Raw genomic sequence first — 20,338 nt, forward strand, 5'->3', positions numbered from 1 at the left:
TTGCGAATTGGCGGCATATTGACGTGTTGAATTGTGTAGAATCAATATAGAGCGCGTTTTCGGGAAAAGTGGCCAACTTGCTTGTGTGGCCAACTCGCTTGTGGATTACGTTAACTAACGTAATCGGACACCCACCCGATCATGACACCCACCCGATCACTTCCGCCCAACCCACATCAACTATCTCTGTACACAAATTTCAAAGCTTCGCCATGCCACCAATTCGTACAGGATATCGGGAAAAGTTGGTGGAACAAGAGGGCAAGATCCTACTTGCTATTTCCGATTTAAAAAATGGCAAAATTCGATCAATTCGTCAAGCCGTACGCATTTACAATGTTCCTTACACAACTCTCCATGACCGACTCAATGGCATTGAATATAAGATTGAAAAACGCGCCAATAGTCATGTATTGACTCAGAACGAAGAAGAATCTCTTCTAAAATGGATTCTTGACCTCGATAAGCGCGGATTACCTCCCCGGCCATCCCTCGTACAAGATATGGCAGATCTTCTTCTTTCTCAAAATGGAAATAAACATGTCAGTGAGAGATGGGTTTATCGATTTGTTGATCGACATCCGGAAGTCAAACTACGATTTTCACGAAGATATAACTACGAGCGAGCAAAATGTGAGGATATTAAGATAATCCGAGAGCATTTTAACCGCGTACAAGAGGTCATCCAAGAATATGGGATCTTATCGGAAGATATATATAATTTTGATGAGACTGGCTTCGCTATGGGTCTCTGTGCTTCTGCAAAAGTTATTACAGGCAGCGATCGATATGGAAGGCCTTATTTATTGCAACCTGGCAATCGCGAGTGGGTTACAGCAATTGAAGCAGTTAATTCCACTGGATGGGCTTTGCCCTCATACGTTATCTTCAAAGCAACAACCTATTATCAACAAGGCTGGTTTGAGACTCTTCCACAAGATTGGAGACTTGATATTAGTAAAAATGGCTGGACAACAGATGAGATTGGAATACGGTGGCTTCAAAAGCACTTTATTCCTCATACGACAAGCCGTACGAAGGGGAGATATCGGATGCTTATTCTTGATGGCCATGGAAGCCATTTGACACCTCAATTTGATCAAATTTGCATGAAAATACATTATACCAGTGTGTATGCCACTCATTCCTCGCACTCTTACAGCCTCTCGATGTGAGTTGTTTTGCTGTTCTAAACGACAATATGGACGGCTTGTTGAGCAACGTGTACGGCTTGGGTTCAATCATATTGATAAATATGCTTTCTTACGGCTTTTCCAGAGGCTCGTGCAATGGCATATAAAGCTGAAAATGTTCAGAATGGCTTCAAAGCTACTGGATTAGTGCCATATAATCCAGATCATGTTTATGAAAAGCTTACAGTTCAACTTCGGACCCCGACACCCCCTCCTAGTCGATCAAGTAATTCACAATCTTCTTGCCAGCAAACACCTCAAAATCCACGTCAATTCAACCGTCAGACGGCAACAATAAAGAAGCGTATTAATGATCGTACAATAGGTCCATTTGAGGTGGTCGATCAAGCGATAAACCGGCTGTCCAAAGCATACGAAATGAGCAGGAATGAGCTTCTGATTATACAGAAAGAGGTGCATGATTTACGAGCCGCAAATGAGAAGGAAAAGAAAAAACGTAAAAGGTCTAGAGCTCAGATATCTCATGAAGGATCTCTTACAGCGCAGGAAGCTCAGGAGCTAATAGGCAGTCGGAATGAGGCATCTCAACCTATCCCGACCGCACCAGTCGAATCCGAACCCCAAACCTCTCAACCACGCCTACGAGCGCCACCGAAGTGCAGTGGGTGTGGAATTATCGGGCATAAAATTAATCGATGTCCAAATCGTACTACTAGTTAAAATATTGTATTTATTTTGTATGTGGGTGAGAAATTCAAGTTTGAAATTCGTATAGAGCGCGTTTTCCGGAGAAAGTGATCGGGTGGGTGTCCGATTACGTTAATCATAGCGAGCCACACACTTAAGAGAAGGATCCACCGAATAGGGGGTGAAAGACGTCTCCCACCTTTACTGTACTTAGAAGAGAAGAAGAATGACAACAGGGATCAAGGATTCCAGATATCTTTGCATACATAATTTGATACGTTGAGATATACCGTAAAGGTTGTTACGTACAATCCAACAGGACGGTTTGTGGGCACGTTACGTCCTCAGGCCTGTACGTACGATTCGAAGTCGCTGTCACGAGACTGTAACTGGGAGAATTTTACGCGATATCGCTTCATGTCGTCGTAGGTGGTGTAGGGCAGCATTGAGGCATGGGCCCGAAAAGAGGTAAAAAGGGCACTCCGTGGCCAGAGTCATGGTTCCCAGACGACCCTGATATACGCGCATACGCGCATACGCAGCCGCGGCTATCAAAGACACTGAGGCCTTGAAAAAGCATCAAGAACCATGGAGATTAGCATGCCACGTGAGATATCAACAGCTCGACGGGTGAAGGATACACCCTCAAATGAACAACTGGCCCAGCGCCTCGCGCACGTTGAATTGCACATTAAAAAGACGCAGAAAGAGGTCTCTCAGCCCTCTCGAGAGATTGTTACAACAAAAAACAACACCAACCGTCTGGTGGAGGCGATATGCTGCTCTACATCCCCTACACCCCCTACGATGACATGAAGCGACATTGCGAAAAATTCTCCCAGTTACAGTCTCGTGACAGCGACTTCCGAATCGTACGTACAGGCCTGAGGACGTAACGTGCCCACAAACCCTCCTACGGTCCCTAGCGTGGGATTGAGCAGTGGAGGAAGCTCACTATTGACACCCTATCCAACCAGGGGGACCTAGAGGTTTATCTAGAACGTACCGACTCAGGAATCGTCAACGCGATACGTCGATTCTCCGATCAGGTGGTTGAGAAGGCAAATCTCGCAATACACAGCATCCAAGACACTACAATCGCACACCGACAAGTCGCAGCAGCCCGCATACTACCTAGTGGCGATATTATGCTCTTACTAGGCACGGTGGACGATGTGAACCAACTAACACGCAAGGACAACTGGATCAAGGCCTCCAGAGCAGAAACACACATACAAAAATGTACCTAGGGTGTCGTCATACGCGATATTGCTACTACCACTATTAACCCTAAACAGCCTCAATTCAGAACCACTCTTATTTCAGAGAACGCCCCAGTATTTACATAGCTCCCAGTCCCCATGAATACCACATACACGGGCGGGCTTCTTAGCAATCATAAGACCAAAGAACAGAAACTTACACAAGCCTATCTGGTAATTGTATTTGACGACGAGAGGTTTGTCAACTTCGCAATTCGGCGCAGCCTTATCATCAAAGGCAGACAACATAACGTCTCGATATTCAACAAGGCTGTTAATCCCCAGCAATGCTTCAAGTGCCAGATGTATTAAGTATATCGCCAGGGTCAGCACCAGACCTATTGCGCGTACTGCGCTGGATCTCATAATATGGGGGATTGTTCTACTCTAAAGAATAAAGAATACGCTAAATGTGCCAATTACACCGCAGAGAATGTCCATATCAAAGACCCAGCCAAGAAACTCAATACGAAACACTTCGCGTACGCGAGGGAGTGCCCGATACGGGCCATGTGCCTCGCGGAAGCGTATCAATAATACTCATATAGCCCACAATAGCCTTTCGTGGAAAGTCACCTTCTCGTGGTGAGGAACATCAGTAAGCTGGATTGCATGGTCTAGCCGAAGCTGAGGACTTTCCAAGCCGAAACTACGGTGGAAAAACTCTTATCGTTGGAATGACCGGGCAGGAGAGCTTTGAAAGGACACGTCTACAATTGCAACTACGTGGACGAGCCTTCTAATCGTTCTACCTACCTGCCATTAATCGATACTCACCGGATTTTGCTAACGGTAACTCACCTGCCCTACCGGTTCGGCCACATTTCGATTCGTCAGTCCTTCGTCTGCTATCCGGAGTTGTCGTCAGCGAGGCAGTCAGCTACTTCGAGTGCTACTAAGGGAAGGGGTCCACAAGACTACACCGAGAATGGATGCGTGGAAAATCCGGTTTCTAAGAGGGATGGGTTATTGCTTTCGAAGAATATGATTGTATCTGCAATTGAGGGTGCCTCAATAGCCTTGATAGCCTCCTCGGGTGTCGTCCATCCTCACCTCTTGTGGCTCCCACCACGGGGGCACTATAAAGGGATAGATTGTCTCAATTCGTTGGCTGGTGTCACGTCTGAGTTTGCAGTTGACAGCCGTTTCCAGCCGATGGTAGTTATCTATTACAGTACACCTACCAAGGCATTTTACATATAGAATATGAGGACCTGTGAAATCGACACTGAAAATAACCGCTACTGAGGCTTCTTACGGCGTCAATTCCACCTCGTAACTCCTGGGGGAAGCCGCCGCTTTAACTAAGGTTTAGGAAAAAGTACAATTCATTAGTAGTACCATAACTGATGTAGCAACGGAGGAAGAGATGCATAGTTTAGCTTTGTGACTGAAAGAGGTAAAAGGAATAATAGAAAAATATTATAGGTAAAGCAAATAAGAGCTCCATATATCTCATCAACTCTTAATTGACTAAGACAGTAGGGCCCATCAGACAGTTATTTCTGTAATCCAACATCATTAATTGGGAATAATCATTCTCAAAGACAGCGCGCCAGAGTTTCGGTTCTGTATGCTCTGTAATGATGTCAGCAGTTTGACATCATCAAGGATGTAAAACAAAGTGTAAGATGAGACTACATACCACTACTGGGTGAAGATGTGGCACAGTCAATTATTATCCAATCCTCGAGCATGCCAGCTTCAATCCATGGATAATACCGACCGCCCTTCTTGAATCGATTGCAATGTTCATCCACATTACTGTGTTCCCTGAGCAGCTCAATTCCCCATCGCTTTTGCGGAATCCAGAAGTCGACTCGGCCACCACCCTCGCGGAACCATTCACTGGATATTGGCACATCTCGACCTACTACGGTGTTGAAAGCCCTGTAGAATTCATCCTGATACTGCGCCTCCACTGGTCGAAGTTTTGCCGCAGTTGACAATTTGCCTTGCACACAATGTCTAAGATTTTTTGGCGAGAAGTCCTTAAGGACTTTCATACATAAGCTTTGAATCGTAGGAAATGTCTCGTCTGGAAACTTCGCTGGTGCCTTAGCAATCAGGTACTCAACGTATCTAGACAAATCGGTATAGAACAAAAAAAACATCAAAACTCAGGAAGTAGTACTTCTCATGTAAGCGAGATGGTAGAACACCAACACTATTTTGCTGCTCAGTGTCATCCACTAGAGTTGCTCTGTGGATCCAGCCATTTTCATAACAGCATCTTATACCGCAAAGTGATTCGTCAAATAGAACGTATCCATCCTCCAGGACTTTTCGGATAGTGTTTGCAGCTTCCGTTGTAAATCTGTTCCCAAAAGGAAAAGACCGAGAAACAACGGTTCCCCTAAGACGACTGAAGACTTCTTTATCATCCCTCAAGGCTTGAATCACGATATCCTCTGTTATAGTAGGAATAACTCTATGCTTAACCTCGGAGCGGTACAACTAAAAACCAGTTAGACCTCCTCTTTCTGATTGAGGAGTACAGCATGCTAGTAATAGCATTGACTGTGAAACCCATAGAACAATCAGCGATGCAGATTTCATACATACCTCGAAGATATAGGACACTATGGACTTCACAGCTCCGGGATGGCCATTTGTGAGACTGAATATATAGTTTCGTGCATCTCTGTCAATAGTGTACTTTTCAACGACGTCACAAGAGCACAACCTCGTCACAACCACTTCAAACTCGTCTTTGTTGTAGAATAGGCCTATTGGTGGCGAACCTAGCTCAGTTGATGGTGTTAATGAGATGCGTTGTGTAGGAGCGAAATCTACAGGCGTCCCATGATCTCTCCTGTTGTATGGCATGCCTGTTGATGGGCTGCCGTATGAACAGAAAAGGCACATCTTCACCTTGTATCCAATTCCTCCACGGATGTCTTTAATAATTTGGTTCCATAATGCAGTGTCTCCATAAGATGTTTGTGCTTCATCGATGATGATCACATTGCCGTTAGCGAAAAAATCTTCTGCCCTTTGTATACTTGGATACTTATGTCTAAGGTTCCGAGCGAAATTCATCCAAGGACTCTCGCCGTCAAGACAATCAAGATTTTGTTGCCATATCCCAAGCCAAAAAACTGCTCTTCCATTCCGGCGATAATAGTCCCTTAATAGAAGCGAGAGTGTTGACTTTCCACTTGCTGGGGTACCACGTACATGGACGATGTTTTGTGAATCAATGACTTCCGCAAGTTTTGATACCGTTTCATCTCGCGTGCATATCATTTGACATGGTTCAAGTCTGGGAGAATTTGACACTGGCATCAGCGTCAGTTGTGACCATGACATGATAGCTCAACATGTGGGATCGTACCTTGGGTAGCGATAGAATGCTGTTGCTCTTCTGGTTGTATAACAATAATATCAATGTCTGGATCATTGGATCGAGGGAAGTCGGATAAGATTCGTTTGCGAGGATGGAGATGTACAAGGTTCTCCCTCGTAGGAATATTCTTGACTGGGCTGGAAGGGCTGTAGAGATTGAGTTCCCAGGAGGCAACCTGAGCAAGCTTGGGTTGGCTTTTTACCCAGATTTTCTCTTTAGCATCGGCGATAGAGTCAACATTGATATTGCAGTGTATGGGAAACATATTATCAATATTGTCAGAGAACGCACACCACAATCTGCGCTGAGACGGTTCAGCCATTGTTGGAGAGGATCGGTTTGGGCGAAAAACCCAGGAGAAAAGATTGGCAGCCATCGTGGACATTCATGAGAGCACTGGGATGATGCAGCAATTGAGGAAGGTGCATCTGTTGTTGCGATGAAAGGTAATATGGAGGTATATAAAATCACATGACGTCAAATAGTGTCGGACACTCAGAGGCTCAACTGTTGGAACACTATTCCCATTTGGGTCTGGGCCGTAGCTTAATCAGTTATAAATGAGATTGTCCGACCCAACGCCATCAACATGAATCCGTTGTAGGCACAAAAGCGGGAGTCTGTAACCAAGATAGGTCTCTAGCCATGTTAAGCCAGGGTCAGGCTAACTAAAACTGGTGATCTAGCAACGCGGAACTATATGGAGAGGTATAGGTTACAAGACTCTAAAGCGTGCACTTCAACCAATCACCTCGATCCCATGAACTCAAATTCACGCAATTCGGCTAGTTACGGGCCTGAGGCAGCAAATTCTTCTTTCCAATTCCGAATTCAGTCAATTGCACTCCTAAGTCTCTGCAGTCGCATGCCACAGTCAGCTAAAAAAAAAAAAAGGTAGATCTTGCAAGATGATCACACGGTTTCTCCAGCTAGTCCTAGATGTCTCAGAATGTCACCCTGCTTCCATCGCCAACTCATGCGGATGGGGCGAATGAAACTGGGCAGTAGGTACGATGCGAGCCGAGGGCGCATTAGTAATTTCCGGTAGAAATAGGTGAGAGGGCTGCAACTTTAACTTAAAAGAGAGCGCGACTGTACGAGAGACATAGAGGGAAAATAAAGAAGTGGAAGGACTGAAGATTAGAACAGCGAGGGCATGGGCTGTTATATTTGACGGGCAGCTGGGTAGTGATGACCATACGGCGTACCCGGGGACTATCTAGTATCATGGTCTAAAACAGGTAACACTAACGGAATGCGGAAATTCACAGATCCTCCCTTTACAAACAAAACAATCAAACCCATCCACCAACCTCTCAGCAACTTGAAGATTCAATAACGCAAGCAAGTGTCTTCGACTGCATACTTCTTCAATCTCCCTCCATCATCACTCGACTCATTCGGATCACCAAAATGAGTCTCATCGACACCCGAAACCACATCCAAGGAGGATATTCTCAGTACCATTGAACGCCTGAAAAAAGGCATTTAGAAGGGGTTTAATCAAGGAAGATCGAATTTAGAACTGCGTTAGCTACATCTGGGATGAGTTAATGAAACACTCTAGGGAATAATCTTATTCAGATTCGTACACTCTAGAAGGAAGTGCCGCTAAAGAACGAACAACTAAAGGCCTTGATGAACACTACTTAGGCAATCTCTATCCGTTTAGACATCTAGTCAAGGAATATCGACTCAATAAAGCTCAGGAGGAGCGGGACCAGGTTTTCAAGGAAGATATGGAGTATCGAGGAGAGATGGTATATCAAGCTTGTCTTGCTAGACAAGAGCAATATCAAACAGCTCATACTAGAGCAGGAGAGACAGATGCCTAAGTCTATCATCGGAAAAAAAATTCTGTGACTAAGAAAGAGAAAAGGACTATCACTCAACCTTCTTAGTGGGTCTAAATATCCTTAAGGGATCCCAGAGGGTCAGGGAAACCCTTATGTGAGTACTTTTTAGAATCCATTGATGTTTTTTACGCATTAATGTTAAGTTCTAGAAACCATGCAATGTTACTGTAACTATTCCATTCCCCGATCTTAGACAAGCCATAGGACAGCTCATCGACCGACTATACGCAATCAACAATCCCTGCTCAGATCTCCGCCATATACCTTACAAACGAATTCTCACCAGGCGAGAGAGAATAAGGGTATGATCGAGTATCTGTACTCCTTCATGGACGGGGACATTAAATCATTACAAAATCAGAAAGTCACATTTCAGCAGTGAGTTGGCTTCCTTCATACCAACGGTTGATGTGCTATTTGTGGGTAGCTGATACCATGAAGATTAAAAAGAATCGCGAGTGGTCAGTCAAAAAGAAATAACGATTGGCCTTATAACAGTGGCTACGCCGATATTGCGTTGGATATCTAGATCGCGTGAAAGATCAGCGAGTTTATATTGGTTAAGCCTCCGACCTGTTAATATGCTTTGGAGATCATCTAAGAGGCGCTGTGAGTTCTACTCCAACGACTCTACATTGCTCTGTTCCCTGGAAACGGTTTGGATAGAGATCCATGAACTCCTTACGACTTTGGACACTACCCAGTCCTGATTCCGATGATGAGGAGAATACATGCATTTTCGCAAATATTCTCGATATGGTATTTGCTCGAGCATTTCAATCATTGCCTCCGGAATCTCTACAGGATTTCTTTCTGAGGTAATGGATCAACCTTTGCAGGATTCACAGGAACTGGCACAAATCAAAGCCCTAGTGACTGAGTAAGAGACTGAGCTTCTGTCGCCTAATAGCCAAGAAGATGTGATAGAGCTCAGGGCAGAAGACATCCACATACTGTGTGACAATTCTCTAGATCAGATAGTCGAAATCAATGACGAGAGAGATTTAGAAGAAGGGCTCGAGATTGTTATATCAGGGTAGGAGATACTCGGTTCTATATATGAAGAAGCCTTGCCCTTGAGGAAAATCCAAGCAAATGATCACAGCACCGTTACTAGTACAGTCAGGGAAGTGCTATCATCGACACTGGTACGAAAAAAAGAGCGGCTTCTTTATGACAATGAACTAGCAGCAAAATTTACATTTAGTAAAGGGAACGTTTTTTGTGAGGAACCCTAGACCCAAAGCTGCTTTTAAAGCTGACACGCTCATGCATTCGGTCTCTTCAAAGACGTGTTTTGTCAATGTCAATTAAAAGAGTATGTTACTACTTTAGGACTACCTCAGTATACCGATAAGAAGGCCCAGTCACAGCAGACAGAACTTTGGTAAAGGCAATGACCAAATAAACCAGAGAGATGGAGGAGATAAGAATAAGGTGAAAGGAGAAGATGAAGAAAAAAAGTATACGAGAATACTAGAAAAAATTTTAGTAGGCCCAAAGCGCGAATCGAACACGCAACCTCACCCATAAGTGGCTCCCAAAGGGCGAATCATACCATTAGACCATTTGGGCTCTGTTGAAATTTTATTCCTCTGCTGTGTCCTATGAGCTAATATTGAGTATCATCAATAAAGATCATTGTTCCCATCTGCTCCACTACCAAATCATATTCTGTTCGCTATCAGTGAATTTTCAGAGCACACCTAGCACTCTCAATCAAAGTTTTCTCTATGCAAACAATTCCAACTTTCACGTCAAATCACACATATCTCCTTATAATATATATCTACTCATCATGCGGACTGCTCCAAATATCATAATCACTGGTACTCCTGGTGTGGGCAAGACAATCCACAGTGAACAAGTTGCCCAGGACACTGGTTTGCAGCATTTGTCGATAAATGACATTGCCAAGCAGCGCGATTGCTACGATGGTTATGATGAGGAGCGGCAAAGTTGGATAATTGACGAAGATAAGGTGTGTCGCCTTTTTTTATCTCTCGTCTCATGCTAACGATCTTTCTCTACATAGCTACTAGATGCTATTGAAGACGATGTGACCAAGGGTGGATATATAATCGATTGGCATGCGTGTGATCTATTTCCCAAATCCTGGATAGATTTGGTGGTTGTTTTGCGTTGTCCTTCTACGGCTGTTTATTACGATCGATTATCCTCGAGGTGCGTCCGAATGTTTTGAGAAGTGTGTCCGTATTCTGACGATATTTGCTATACACAGAGGATATCCCGAATCAAAGGTGGACGAAAACATGGACGCTGAAATTTTCGGATTACTACTCGAAGAAGCGAAAGAGGCCTATGACGAGGAAATTGTCATTGAATTAACGAGCGAGAACAGCGATGAGATTGAGAGCAATTGTGCTAGGATATCTGCTTGGGTAGAAGCATGGAAGAAATCTCATTCGGAAGAAGCTACGGACGCCTGAAGAACATGCAGGGCCTTTGTCGTAGGATATGAGAGGCGATACTCCATCTTTTCACGCCTCATTTTCAATCAGCCATGCCTTCAACTTCATGAGGGCTTTATAACGGTGGGAGATCTTGTTCTGAGCGATGATATCAACAAGGCTACTCTTGTCTTCGAATTATCGCCTGCCTCACTCACCTTTTCTTCCTTGTCCATCTCCGCATAGGTCTTGCCTTCGTACTCGAATATGGGATCCCAGCCTATGTATGAACAGAAATCAGCCGGCCCTATCACCAAGACAATCGTGTATGCAGAGCAGATGAAAGGTTAAGTATCATCATGAATGAGTGTCAGACATACCAAAGTTTGGCGGTCCTCGAGCCGGTACAATTTTGCCCTACACCAGAATCCTCAATGTCAGGAACCCAAATCAGTCTGAAATGAAGCCGTATACGCAGGAGAGACATACCAAGGTCCTTCCTTGGAAGATAAGGGGTTCTTCACCAGGTCCATTCGAGAATGCAAATGTACATACCGCCTCGGCGGAACGGTCGTCAAAAGAGTCGAGCATTTTGTTAAGACCTTCATGCCCTAAAGCTTCGAGAAATGATTTACTGTGTGCATCGAGTTGGCCATTTGTTAGTGGATTTTCTTCTCAATCTGTCGTAAGATGGGGGAGTAAGCTGTGGTGGTGACATACATGTATGGGCCTGGAAGGCCTTTATAGGCGTGAAATTCGAGTGCAGTGTCCTCTGTCAACACTGGGCCTCCGACCTATAAGTAAAGTAAGCGATCTATATGTCGATGCGAAGATACACAGCAACAGATGATCATATTGTCAACGTGTATATACACCATGCGTACATAGCACATGTTTCTAAGACGGTTCTCAACAAGCAAACCTGTCAAGATCGAGCGTACATACCGCATCAGCAGCCCTCCGGCATTTCTCCTTTGCAATCTCTTCAATAGTCCCCTGTATCTCGGGAACATCGACGGATTTGTTATCAACGACAACTGCATCGCCCAGTATAGCGCGCACCTCGCTGAGTTTGTTTTTGTTGCCAGTTATGAAGTTGAGGGTCTTCATTTTGGCTGTTTGTAGGTGTTATTGGATTTACCAATTTTAGTTGTGTATAGTGTAGCTCGAAACGTGACTGTTGGTTGTTGATATATCACAGAGGGGAGGTGGAATCTTTTTTATCGATTGCGGCGGAGAAATTTACAGTGGGTCCGATATAACTCATCAAATACCCCAGATACAAATAAATATTGTATAAAGTCCAAATCATTAAGATCTTGGTCCATACATATCTTTCAAGATAGTACGTTGAAATAATGCTCTAATCAAGAAGAAAAGAACAATACAATACACCAACCCGGTGCTCTCCAATATCACATCACCCACCCACACACACATGATCGGACACATATATAGTCTCATGTATCCAACAAGAACTGCAATTCGTCTCTAGAAAACAGAATCTGAGAAAATCGGAGAATAGAAAAGCGTGAACAACATTTTTGTTATACTTACATGCCAGAAGATCGAAGAAGAAGAAAATGTTGGCAAAGGGGGGAAGAGAGAATAAAGCAAAGTCGTAAACTGGTCATAGAGCGAGCTTTCAAATGGAAAAAGAGGCTAATACTCAGTATCTGTCGTTGCACCGTTCTCTGTGGCGTCCATCTTGTCTTGTTGTGCCATTGCTTGAGCAGAGACTATCTCTGCGAGACGTTTTAGTCGAGGCGTTTGCAGCCCTGTGTCAGTTCGGTCAGTAAAGCAGAAAGGACAATAAAAGGGTTACGCACATGAGGGTGTGTAAGTTTCCAAAGCCGTGATTACTCGCGGCTCGGCAATTTCATATGGTCCGCTGTCATCCATGTCCACTGCAGTGAGAAGAAGGACATCACTCTTCTCAGTTACACGAGATGCGACAGCCTTCATGATCTCTCCGTTGATCGGTTGCTCGTAATCCGCCACGAGATACTGGTTCAGGAGCTTCTGAATTTGAGTAGGCGAAAGCCTGATTGAAGATTAGTATCGTGCCAAGTTGAATCGAACAAGAAGCGAACTTACATCCAGCAGATATCTTGAATGATCTCAATATCATTCAAAGTAGCCTTCTTAAGCTGAAGAAGCTTGGTCGCTTGCTGTTCAATAAAGTTAGTGAAATATTTTATGTATCTTGGAACTTTTAGGCATACCATTAGATGTTCCAACTGAAGAGTGCCCTCCGGCATGTCATGACTCTTGCACCATTCCTCGATACGAGTGATGTTGTAGTTGATTTGGAGACCGCGCTTCCAAGAAAGGAAATTTCGTCGCATGAGCAAATCGTTGAAAGCAGTGACACCCACAAGTCGCAAAAGTTCTGTAATGGTCTGATTGATGATAGAGTCTTCGAGATAGTAAGCCTTCATTGCCTTGAAAACATTGTTCAAGAGACTGAGAAGGTTGTCCATGCTGTAAGCGGGGGAGTTGTTCGATGGCAAGAGCTTGCCCAAGAATCGGTTCGTTTCACTGGTAACAAATCCAGGGAGAGATTGAGATTCAATAATAGCCGGCACAATCATTTTATACAGTTTTTTCTTGAGGACTTTCATCCATGTGTGGTAAATGTTGAATTCAAGACTCTCAAGATCGTGCTTGACGATCTCCAAAAGACGGTCATACTCATAGTTGTCGGTCTTCTGAGCCTCATACCAATCTTCCGCCAAGAATACAAACGAGAGCATCTCGTGAACATTCGAAAGCCAGAAAGCGCCAGGGTTGACGGCTTCCTCACCGTCGTGTTGCATGACTTCCTGTTGAATGGACTGCATGACGTTCGCCAGGAAACGCTCCGACTCCTTAACAAACCCGTTGTTCCACATTTCAGATGTGACGAGATTAATAAGGTAAGAAGGAAATAGGACTTCCTTCTCGGTGGGCGGAGGACTCGCTCCAGGGGCTGGGATTTTCAGATTGCGAATGAGACCCATGGTGACTTCTTCGTTCAACTCCTCTTCTGCCGATAGCAGATTCTCTAGCTCGCTTTCAATAGAGTCAACGCTAGGAGAGAAGCTTGCTCCCGACACAGTCTGGCGCGCCATGGCGGAGTTGGGAATCGCCATAGATACTGGACGAGGGTTATACGCGCCACTGAACCGGTCTGTCTCTATTTTCTCGGCCCCAGCACTCCGGCGCTTGGGCTTGGACTTCTTGGACGATACAAGGTTGATGAGACCATTCATAGGTGTCTGCGAAATAGTGCTATTTTGCAGGTCCCCAGAAACGCCGTTGACAGGGGCGGACTTCCTTGCGAGTTCTAGTTGCTCTTGAAGCTCTGTCAACTGACTTCGTAGAGAAGAGTTTTCATCCTCGTGAATTGAGTTGATTTCCCTCAATTTCTTGAGCTCAAGATCAGCGACACGAATTGATTCGCGTGACGTCCTCTCCTCTTCTTGCAGACGCTTGATCGTAGATAAGGCTTCAGTGTGATTTTGCTGAAGCTTGGCCATCTCCTCCTCCATGGCTGAAAGACGAGCAGCTGTGATTCCGGCTTGATTGGCTTCCGCTTGAAGTTCCTTAGAGCGTGTCTCCAAGGCATTATGACGGCTACGCCAGGATTTGAGCTGATTCTCGTAATTCTCCAGCTGGCCTACAAGTGTCTTGTTTTCACGTTTCAAAGTGCCCAGTGACTGGGTCAGTTCGACAACCTTATTCTCAAGCTTGTAGGATATCTGCTTGAGATCACGAGCTTCTTCACGCAGTTTTTTATAATCTCGCCGGGCTTTCTTTCCCCTCCACAGGTTCTGGATAATGATAACCTTTCGGCGGTACTGTCTCCAATCACGCAGCTGTCTCCAAGAGCGCCATGCACGCTGGATCTTCTTCGCTGCATCGCCGAGAATAGTGTCCATAATGTTCCGTCGTCGAATAAAACCCTTGGCAATAGACTCGAAGAGAATGATATTGCCCCGGATTTCGTTGTACGCCTTTCGTTGTTTCTGACCTCTCCATACTCTTTGAATTGTGGTCGCTGCTTTGATCTGACGAATCTCATCGGCACGTTGTCTCGCTAAGAAACCTCGAATGACTGATTGTGTTGTCAAGATAGATTCGCGAGCCTCCAAATAGCGACGTCTATAATACTTGCACTTGAGGTTCTTCTGGATCATAATGGCACACTCATTAAGTCTGGAAGTTCTCAAGTTTTCCAAAAAGGCAAGCATACCGGCCCGGAAAAAGATCTTGGTCAGACCAAGCTGGTACTTGTCCTGTTTTTGTTGGCTTATATCTCCGAGTGCCTTCCGCAATATTGCATGACACATTTCTTTGATTTCAGAGGTCCATTGAGAAGAATGGCAGAGCATATAGTATCGGAGCGCAAACTCTTCGTAGGTCCATCGCGTGGGATAGCCGGCAGTACTGATTCGCACGGTTTCAAGGACACCACAGGCTCGAAGTTGGCTCAGAACCATGGGACCCTCGAACTTCCAGGCTTCCTTGGCTTCGTTCGGCTTGATACAGCGGATATAGTGGACATCTGTGGAATTGATTGTATTCATGAGTTCAATAAGGGATGACTTGAAGATTCCTCCCAATGTCGGTTTCCTGTTCACTGCGACACCAACACGTCGGCCAGGAGCAGTAACAGGCTTGGAAGCAATCGATGCGGAATCCTTCTCGCGGACGACAGAGGCAGCCTCAAGAACTTCTTTCACAAAAGAATTGGTAGAATTTCTCAGGATCTCCATATGCTCGTCAGGCACGGTATCTCTGTTCTTCTCAATGAAACCCTCCGATTCATAGGTGACATCGATAGCATAATGGCAGACGGTGAACGCGGACTTTCCAAACCGAGGTTTCTTGTAGAACTTTTGCTTATCCGCTGCGAAGTTGTGGTGAAGTTTGGTCACGAATTGATCATCAGAACCCATTGGTAGACGAGACTCCTCGTCAAGAAGAGAAAGAATACCAAGCTTGCCTTCGATCAAGTCGATACAGGGTTGATTGTCGGAAAAATCGATAAAAGTCCAGTCGATCTGCTCACGCACGTACTCCTCCTGTTCCAATTTGAAGACGTGTTGATTGAATTCTTGCTGCAACTTCTCGTTTGCATAGTTGATGCAGAACTGTTCAAAAGAGTTCTTTGCGAAATGTTCAAAACCGTAGATATCCAAAACACCAATGAAGGATTTTACTTGGCTCATGACTTCGTCAGTGGCTAGAGCTCGGTTGATCTTGTCGACTAGCCAATCGAACAGACTCGAGTATATGAATTTAGCCACGGAGTCTCGCACAACCACGGCTTGTTGTTGGGTGAGATTGGACGTAATCTTCTCACCACGGGTGATGAGCTGTTTCTTCACAATCCATTTTGCGAACTCGTTGACGTCAATGCCCAACATCTCACAAGCCCGCACGAGAGATGGTTCAGTTGGGGATAGTGTGGAATCAGTACGGGTTGCGGTGATTTTCACATTTCCCAAATGAAGAAGAGACGCGAGAATCTTGAATATAGAGGTTTGAGTCTCCTCCGGAACACCAATAGTGGTCAATGATTTCTTGGTAGCCTCGAATTCGGCCCTGTCATCAACACCGTCGATTGTAGGCGTAGATCCTTGGTTCAGGTAATCAAAGTCTTCCACGGAAGTAAGTCCGAGCGTCTCACGCTCAGTGTCTGTGGCACCAACGACTAGTTGATAGAATATATGGTAATTTCTTTCCTTCAGTGGCTGAAAAACAAGCCTCGAGCGTTCCAGCAGGTAGGTTCGTATCTTGGCACCAATAATATTGGTCTTGTCATCAAACATGATCTCAATGTATTTTCCAAATCGCGACGAATTGTCGTTTCTCGTAGTCTTTGCGTTACCGAAGGCTTCCATAACGGGGTTTGTAGCCAAAATCTGTTCCTCAGTCTTACTGATTGTCTCTGAGCGACCTGTCGTGAACCGGCCAGGCTGGTCTGAGAAGTCTCTCGTAGCAAAGTATCTCATGATATACTTGGCACTAACAGTCTTTCCAGCTCCAGACTCGCCGGATACAACGATGGTCTGGTTCTTTCCGTCCCGCAACATATCCCTGTAACATGTGGTTAATGGGAGATCGAACACCGTATGTAAGATGTGGAAGTCTTACGCAAAAGCTTCTTCGGCAATAGCAAAGAGATGCGGAGCCTGGGAAGCACGTTGCTTTCCAGCATAAACTTGAACCATCTGAGGAACATAGAGCGAGTCCACGCGGGCAAAGGGATTTGTCGCGATTAACACAATACCGCTGTACGTATAGATTTCTTTCTGTGAGTATCGCAACTTGATAGCTTGCAGAACTACAAAGGAGTCAGCGACGGCTATATCAACTTCCTTCCAAATTCCTTACCGGCAGGCTCATTGAGATGTGATAGATTCGTAAGATCCTCGCTCGCCTCGAGCATCGCCGGGTTCATCAAAGGTGGCAGCGACGGGTTATTCGGTACTTGCAACTCTGCTACAGTTGTCTCGACGGTTTTGGACTGATCGTCAATCCAGTCAGCGCATTTTCATCTGCCTCAAAGCAAGGACAATGATGACAAACCTCTCCGTTCTCCAACAAGAAGACAAGCGTCACTTTGTCCCCATCGACATTCTTCTCCTTGACCTCCGAAGCAACCCAGCCCTCCGTCGGGTCGGGCTGCCACGCAGCAGTCCCAACCTCATAGTTATTGGCCATGGTATATCAAGTATGGTTATAAGGGCCGGATGTGGTTGTGGACAATGGACACAGAAACGAAACCGACAGAAAGTCACAAGTCTGGTGTGTGAGCCGGCATCTAGGACCGGAAATGCAAGCGCAGGCGGAGATGAGCGTAAAGGGACAGATAGGCTGACGTCGGTCACGGCAAGCTCGATGATACGGGGGATAAGGAAAGGAAAAAAGGAAAAGCAGAAAGCTAGTCTGCCTTGATAAAAGACATAGAGGAAGTGTATAGAAGACGCAAATTCTAGTTGCCAGCTGGATTAGTGACAGTCAGAGTAATAAAGAATAATATTTGGAGATAGAAACGAAGGCTGGGCTAAAGCTGGGCCACTAGCGAGCCGCGGCGGCGCAACCCCTGAGCCTAAGGATCAAAGCTTCACTTCACCCCATTTACTTGACTACATTCAATCCACACACCAGCTCGCGCGGCTTCTCCTATTCTGACGATTAATTATTTCTTTTGTTGATGTACTGTCTTGTATTTTCCCATAGTTTATGTGATCTTACACCCTTCGTTCAGGCCCGATTTCTTTGATCTCAATGTAAGATAAAACGCTTGCCTGGAAGAAACATTTATACGACTGACTGGTTTCTACAGGAGAAGTATCCTTGATCGATCACGTTGCCTAGTATGTCTAGAAATCCCGGAAAAATAAATGACGAGTAAACTGAATATTATTTGGAGCAATAGTCGGGCGCATGGCGAGTTCATCCCTCGTCTCGCAGGTCCATTACGTTAATGTATAGCTTGCGGTCCAAAGATGTAACTTGATTATGAGCCATTTTAAAAGTGTGAAAAGTGTATGACTAGGTAACAACACACAAAGGATTAAGAAAAACACGGGGGAGGAAAAGAAAATGATGAGATGAAAACGAAATCACCCTAACTCCGCCGATTCTGATCGATCACCTGATGGTTTCCGAAGAAATGATGCGGCCTTCCTTTCTCTAGGAGGCGTCCCTGTCGATAAAGCGCTCCGGTATTTTTTCTATTGACAGAAGCGAGCTTGGGTTGAAGATGAGCAGGTATTATATGTATTATGCTTTGGCTGAGGTGCACGGGGGGAAATCGTCATGACAAAAACTGGATAAACTTCCTTGGACGATGTCAAACAACAACCCAAGGACATTGAAGTTCATAAGTTACAGGAACTTCAGCTCGTTTTGCACTCTGCAGCTTCCTTTTTGGGCTTCGAGGTTCCATCCTGTCAGGGTTAATTAGTAAAACAGCGCCAATACGTGTAAAAAGGTGGTGGCTGATTGCAACGCAACATACCTCCTCGTCAGACTCCTCGTCACCGTTATCGGACCGTCGATCATCATCTTCATCATCTTCATCGTCCTCGTCGTCGAACTCAAACTCTCCTTCGTCATCCATTTCCTCTCCAAGTTCCTCAAATTGAAGAGCCTCACCAGTGAACCAGTCAATGGCACGGGGAATCAACTTCTCCTTGATATCTTCACCGAGTTGGTAGTCGAGCTCCAGTCGTTCCTCAATATCACTGGTGGCGTCATCTTCATCGGCAGGGGGCTTAGGTGGAGAGAAGAAGTTGAAGAAAGATTCTGTAGGCACTGTGACTTTAACCACACGGGTCTGTTTTGTGCCTATATTCAAGCAAACGTAGATTAGAGCAATGCATATAAATTATCAATTTGCGAGTGACTTACTCCTGTTTCGCTGCTTCTTGCTTTCTACACGAACAGTAAGGTTCTTGTCTGCTTTCCAATCGATCTTGTCACCCTCGGCATGGTCGTAGATGAAGTCACCACCGTATCCACTTTCCTCCTGGTAGTAATATGTCTTGGTGATGGTTTTATTAGTGAAGAACTCGTTTTCGGAGAACTCAAAAATAAGACGGAATCCGGGGCGGTCCAAATATTCCATGCGAATGTCGGTAAGGTGTTTGAGAGCCTCCTCGTCTCTCTCGGTGATCATCTCGACCAGAGAAACTTGGTTCTTCATGGCAGAAAGCCAGAACTCTGGGATACCGGCCACATTGGATTCCTCGGCTGAAGCTTCGGTCTTCTCCTCAGTCTCTTTCTTGGTCTCCTCCTCGTCATCAGCTAACTCAGCTTCGCCAGCTTCGACTTCCTCTTCGGTAGGCTCTGCAGCACCATTCACAATCTGGGAACGTCTCTGATATAAGGGAGTGAATTTTTGGAGATATTTCTTTTCCAACTGTAGTACTTCCTCCTGAAATTCGGCTTCAAGCTTAGCGTGGTCTTTCTGGATGCCCTTGAGACCGGCAACACGACGGCGGACTGGCAAGGGCAACGATTCGATATAGCCCGAGGAGCGCCCGATAAGAGAGCCCAGCCTGCCCTGGATCATCGAGACCAGGGCTGGGTTCTTTGCAAACAAACTTGCGGCGGCGGCATGATCGAGATTTTCTGATGAAAAATAAGCCTGTTAGTTGAATTGTGGCAAAAATCAAAGCAAAACAACAGAGCATACCTTCAGAGATGCTGGCTACGCCGGGTTGCTGGGCATGAGAAGAAATTGGGGCGTTAGTAGCAGGCGTATTCTGTGGTGTCCTAGAGTTGCGAGAAAAGCTGTTAGCTGGCGTCTATCCAGCTGAAGATAGGTGATGGATGGATGTATGCTTTAATGAGGGGTAGAAAGGGTGGTTACGCACGGAGCGACTGGGAAATCAGCCTTTTTATTTCTGATAGGTTCTGACATGATGGAAATCAAGTAAGAACGCGATGAGAAACACGGTGGAATCTGGACAGGGTCGGTAGGTTGGTGAGGAGGGAGAGGTTAAAAAAAAAGATTCTGTCCAGAGTTTTGGAGGTGAAGAGACTGAGAGCGCGCTGGGCTGGCTTGGTGGGAAGCTTAGCGTCTTTTTGGTCCACGGCTTGGCGCTTGTTGAGAATT

At 45.3% G+C, this 20,338-nt stretch overlaps 6 protein-coding genes and 1 non-coding gene across 11 annotated transcripts, besides 2 other annotated features; 2 read left to right on the forward strand and 5 right to left on the reverse strand.

The window, feature by feature from the left end:
- Positions 1-212: 212 nt before the first annotated feature.
- Positions 213-1,874, forward strand: TSTA_121550 (pogo transposable element, putative; the record flags this gene model as incomplete). The annotated part of the gene is made up of 2 exons (XM_002482359.1): positions 213-1,128; positions 1,279-1,874. The coding sequence occupies 2 exons, from the start codon at positions 213-215 to the stop codon at positions 1,872-1,874; spliced, it is 1,512 nt and encodes a 503-aa protein (XP_002482404.1).
- Positions 258-1,781: a mobile genetic element.
- Positions 1,875-4,605: 2,731 nt separating the features above from the next.
- On the reverse strand, positions 4,606-6,890 carry TSTA_121560 (uncharacterized protein). 2 transcript variants are annotated; one of them, XM_002482360.1, is made up of 5 exons: positions 6,441-6,890; positions 5,669-6,384; positions 5,238-5,560; positions 4,749-5,148; positions 4,606-4,681 (listed from the first exon to the last, which is right to left on the reverse strand). In XM_002482360.1, the coding sequence occupies exons 1-4, from the start codon at positions 6,835-6,837 to the stop codon at positions 5,106-5,108; spliced, it is 1,479 nt and encodes a 492-aa protein (XP_002482405.1). In that variant the 5' UTR covers positions 6,838-6,890; the 3' UTR covers positions 4,606-4,681; positions 4,749-5,105. The 2 variants fall into 2 exon arrangements, with proteins under 2 accessions (XP_002482405.1, XP_002482406.1); XM_002482361.1 differs by having other exon boundaries at positions 4,749-5,560.
- Positions 6,891-9,802: 2,912 nt separating this feature from the next.
- Positions 9,803-9,883, reverse strand: TSTA_121570. Its single transcript has one exon. It is a non-coding gene; the product is annotated as a tRNA-Pro (tRNA).
- Positions 9,884-10,012: 129 nt separating this feature from the next.
- On the forward strand, positions 10,013-11,448 carry TSTA_121580 (hemoglobin and proliferation regulated protein). The gene is made up of 3 exons (XM_002482362.1): positions 10,013-10,289; positions 10,344-10,492; positions 10,551-11,448. Exons 1-3 carry the CDS (start codon positions 10,107-10,109, stop codon positions 10,756-10,758), a joined length of 540 nt encoding a protein of 179 aa, XP_002482407.1. The 5' UTR covers positions 10,013-10,106; the 3' UTR covers positions 10,759-11,448.
- On the reverse strand, positions 10,572-11,929 carry TSTA_121590 (non-canonical purine NTP pyrophosphatase, rdgB/HAM1 family). 3 transcript variants are annotated; one of them, XM_002482363.1, is made up of 6 exons: positions 11,665-11,929; positions 11,440-11,513; positions 11,209-11,353; positions 11,100-11,136; positions 10,938-10,999; positions 10,572-10,878 (listed from the first exon to the last, which is right to left on the reverse strand). In XM_002482363.1, exons 1-6 carry the CDS (start codon positions 11,827-11,829, stop codon positions 10,810-10,812), a joined length of 552 nt encoding a protein of 183 aa, XP_002482408.1. In that variant the 5' UTR covers positions 11,830-11,929; the 3' UTR covers positions 10,572-10,809. The 3 variants fall into 3 exon arrangements, with proteins under 3 accessions (XP_002482408.1, XP_002482409.1, XP_002482410.1); XM_002482364.1 differs by having other exon boundaries at positions 10,938-11,353; XM_002482365.1 differs by having other exon boundaries at positions 10,572-11,353.
- A 71-nt stretch (positions 11,930-12,000) lies between these two features.
- TSTA_121600 (class V myosin (Myo4), putative) lies at positions 12,001-17,433 on the reverse strand (the record flags this gene model as incomplete). Of its 2 annotated transcripts, XM_002482366.1 has the most annotated exons (8): positions 12,016-12,210; positions 12,277-12,497; positions 12,549-12,763; positions 12,817-12,890; positions 12,945-16,806; positions 16,864-17,053; positions 17,104-17,236; positions 17,299-17,433. In XM_002482366.1, the coding sequence occupies 7 exons, from the start codon at positions 17,431-17,433 to the stop codon at positions 12,382-12,384; spliced, it is 4,725 nt and encodes a 1,574-aa protein (XP_002482411.1). In that variant the 3' UTR covers positions 12,016-12,210; positions 12,277-12,381. The 2 variants fall into 2 exon arrangements, with proteins under 2 accessions (XP_002482412.1, XP_002482411.1); XM_002482367.1 differs by having other exon boundaries at positions 12,001-12,497.
- Positions 17,434-18,122: 689 nt separating this feature from the next.
- Positions 18,123-20,242, reverse strand: TSTA_121610 (nucleosome assembly protein Nap1, putative). Its single transcript, XM_002482368.1, has 5 exons — positions 20,097-20,242; positions 19,916-19,995; positions 19,129-19,851; positions 18,737-19,065; positions 18,123-18,665 (listed from the first exon to the last, which is right to left on the reverse strand). Exons 1-5 carry the CDS (start codon positions 20,141-20,143, stop codon positions 18,615-18,617), a joined length of 1,230 nt encoding a protein of 409 aa, XP_002482413.1. The 5' UTR covers positions 20,144-20,242; the 3' UTR covers positions 18,123-18,614.
- Positions 18,750-18,812: a microsatellite.
- Positions 20,243-20,338: the final 96 nt, after the last annotated feature.

This window comes from Talaromyces stipitatus, genomic scaffold, assembly GCF_000003125.1.
Source record: "Talaromyces stipitatus ATCC 10500 scf_1105507295555 genomic scaffold, whole genome shotgun sequence".
NCBI lineage: Eukaryota > Fungi > Ascomycota > Eurotiomycetes > Eurotiales > Trichocomaceae > Talaromyces > Talaromyces stipitatus.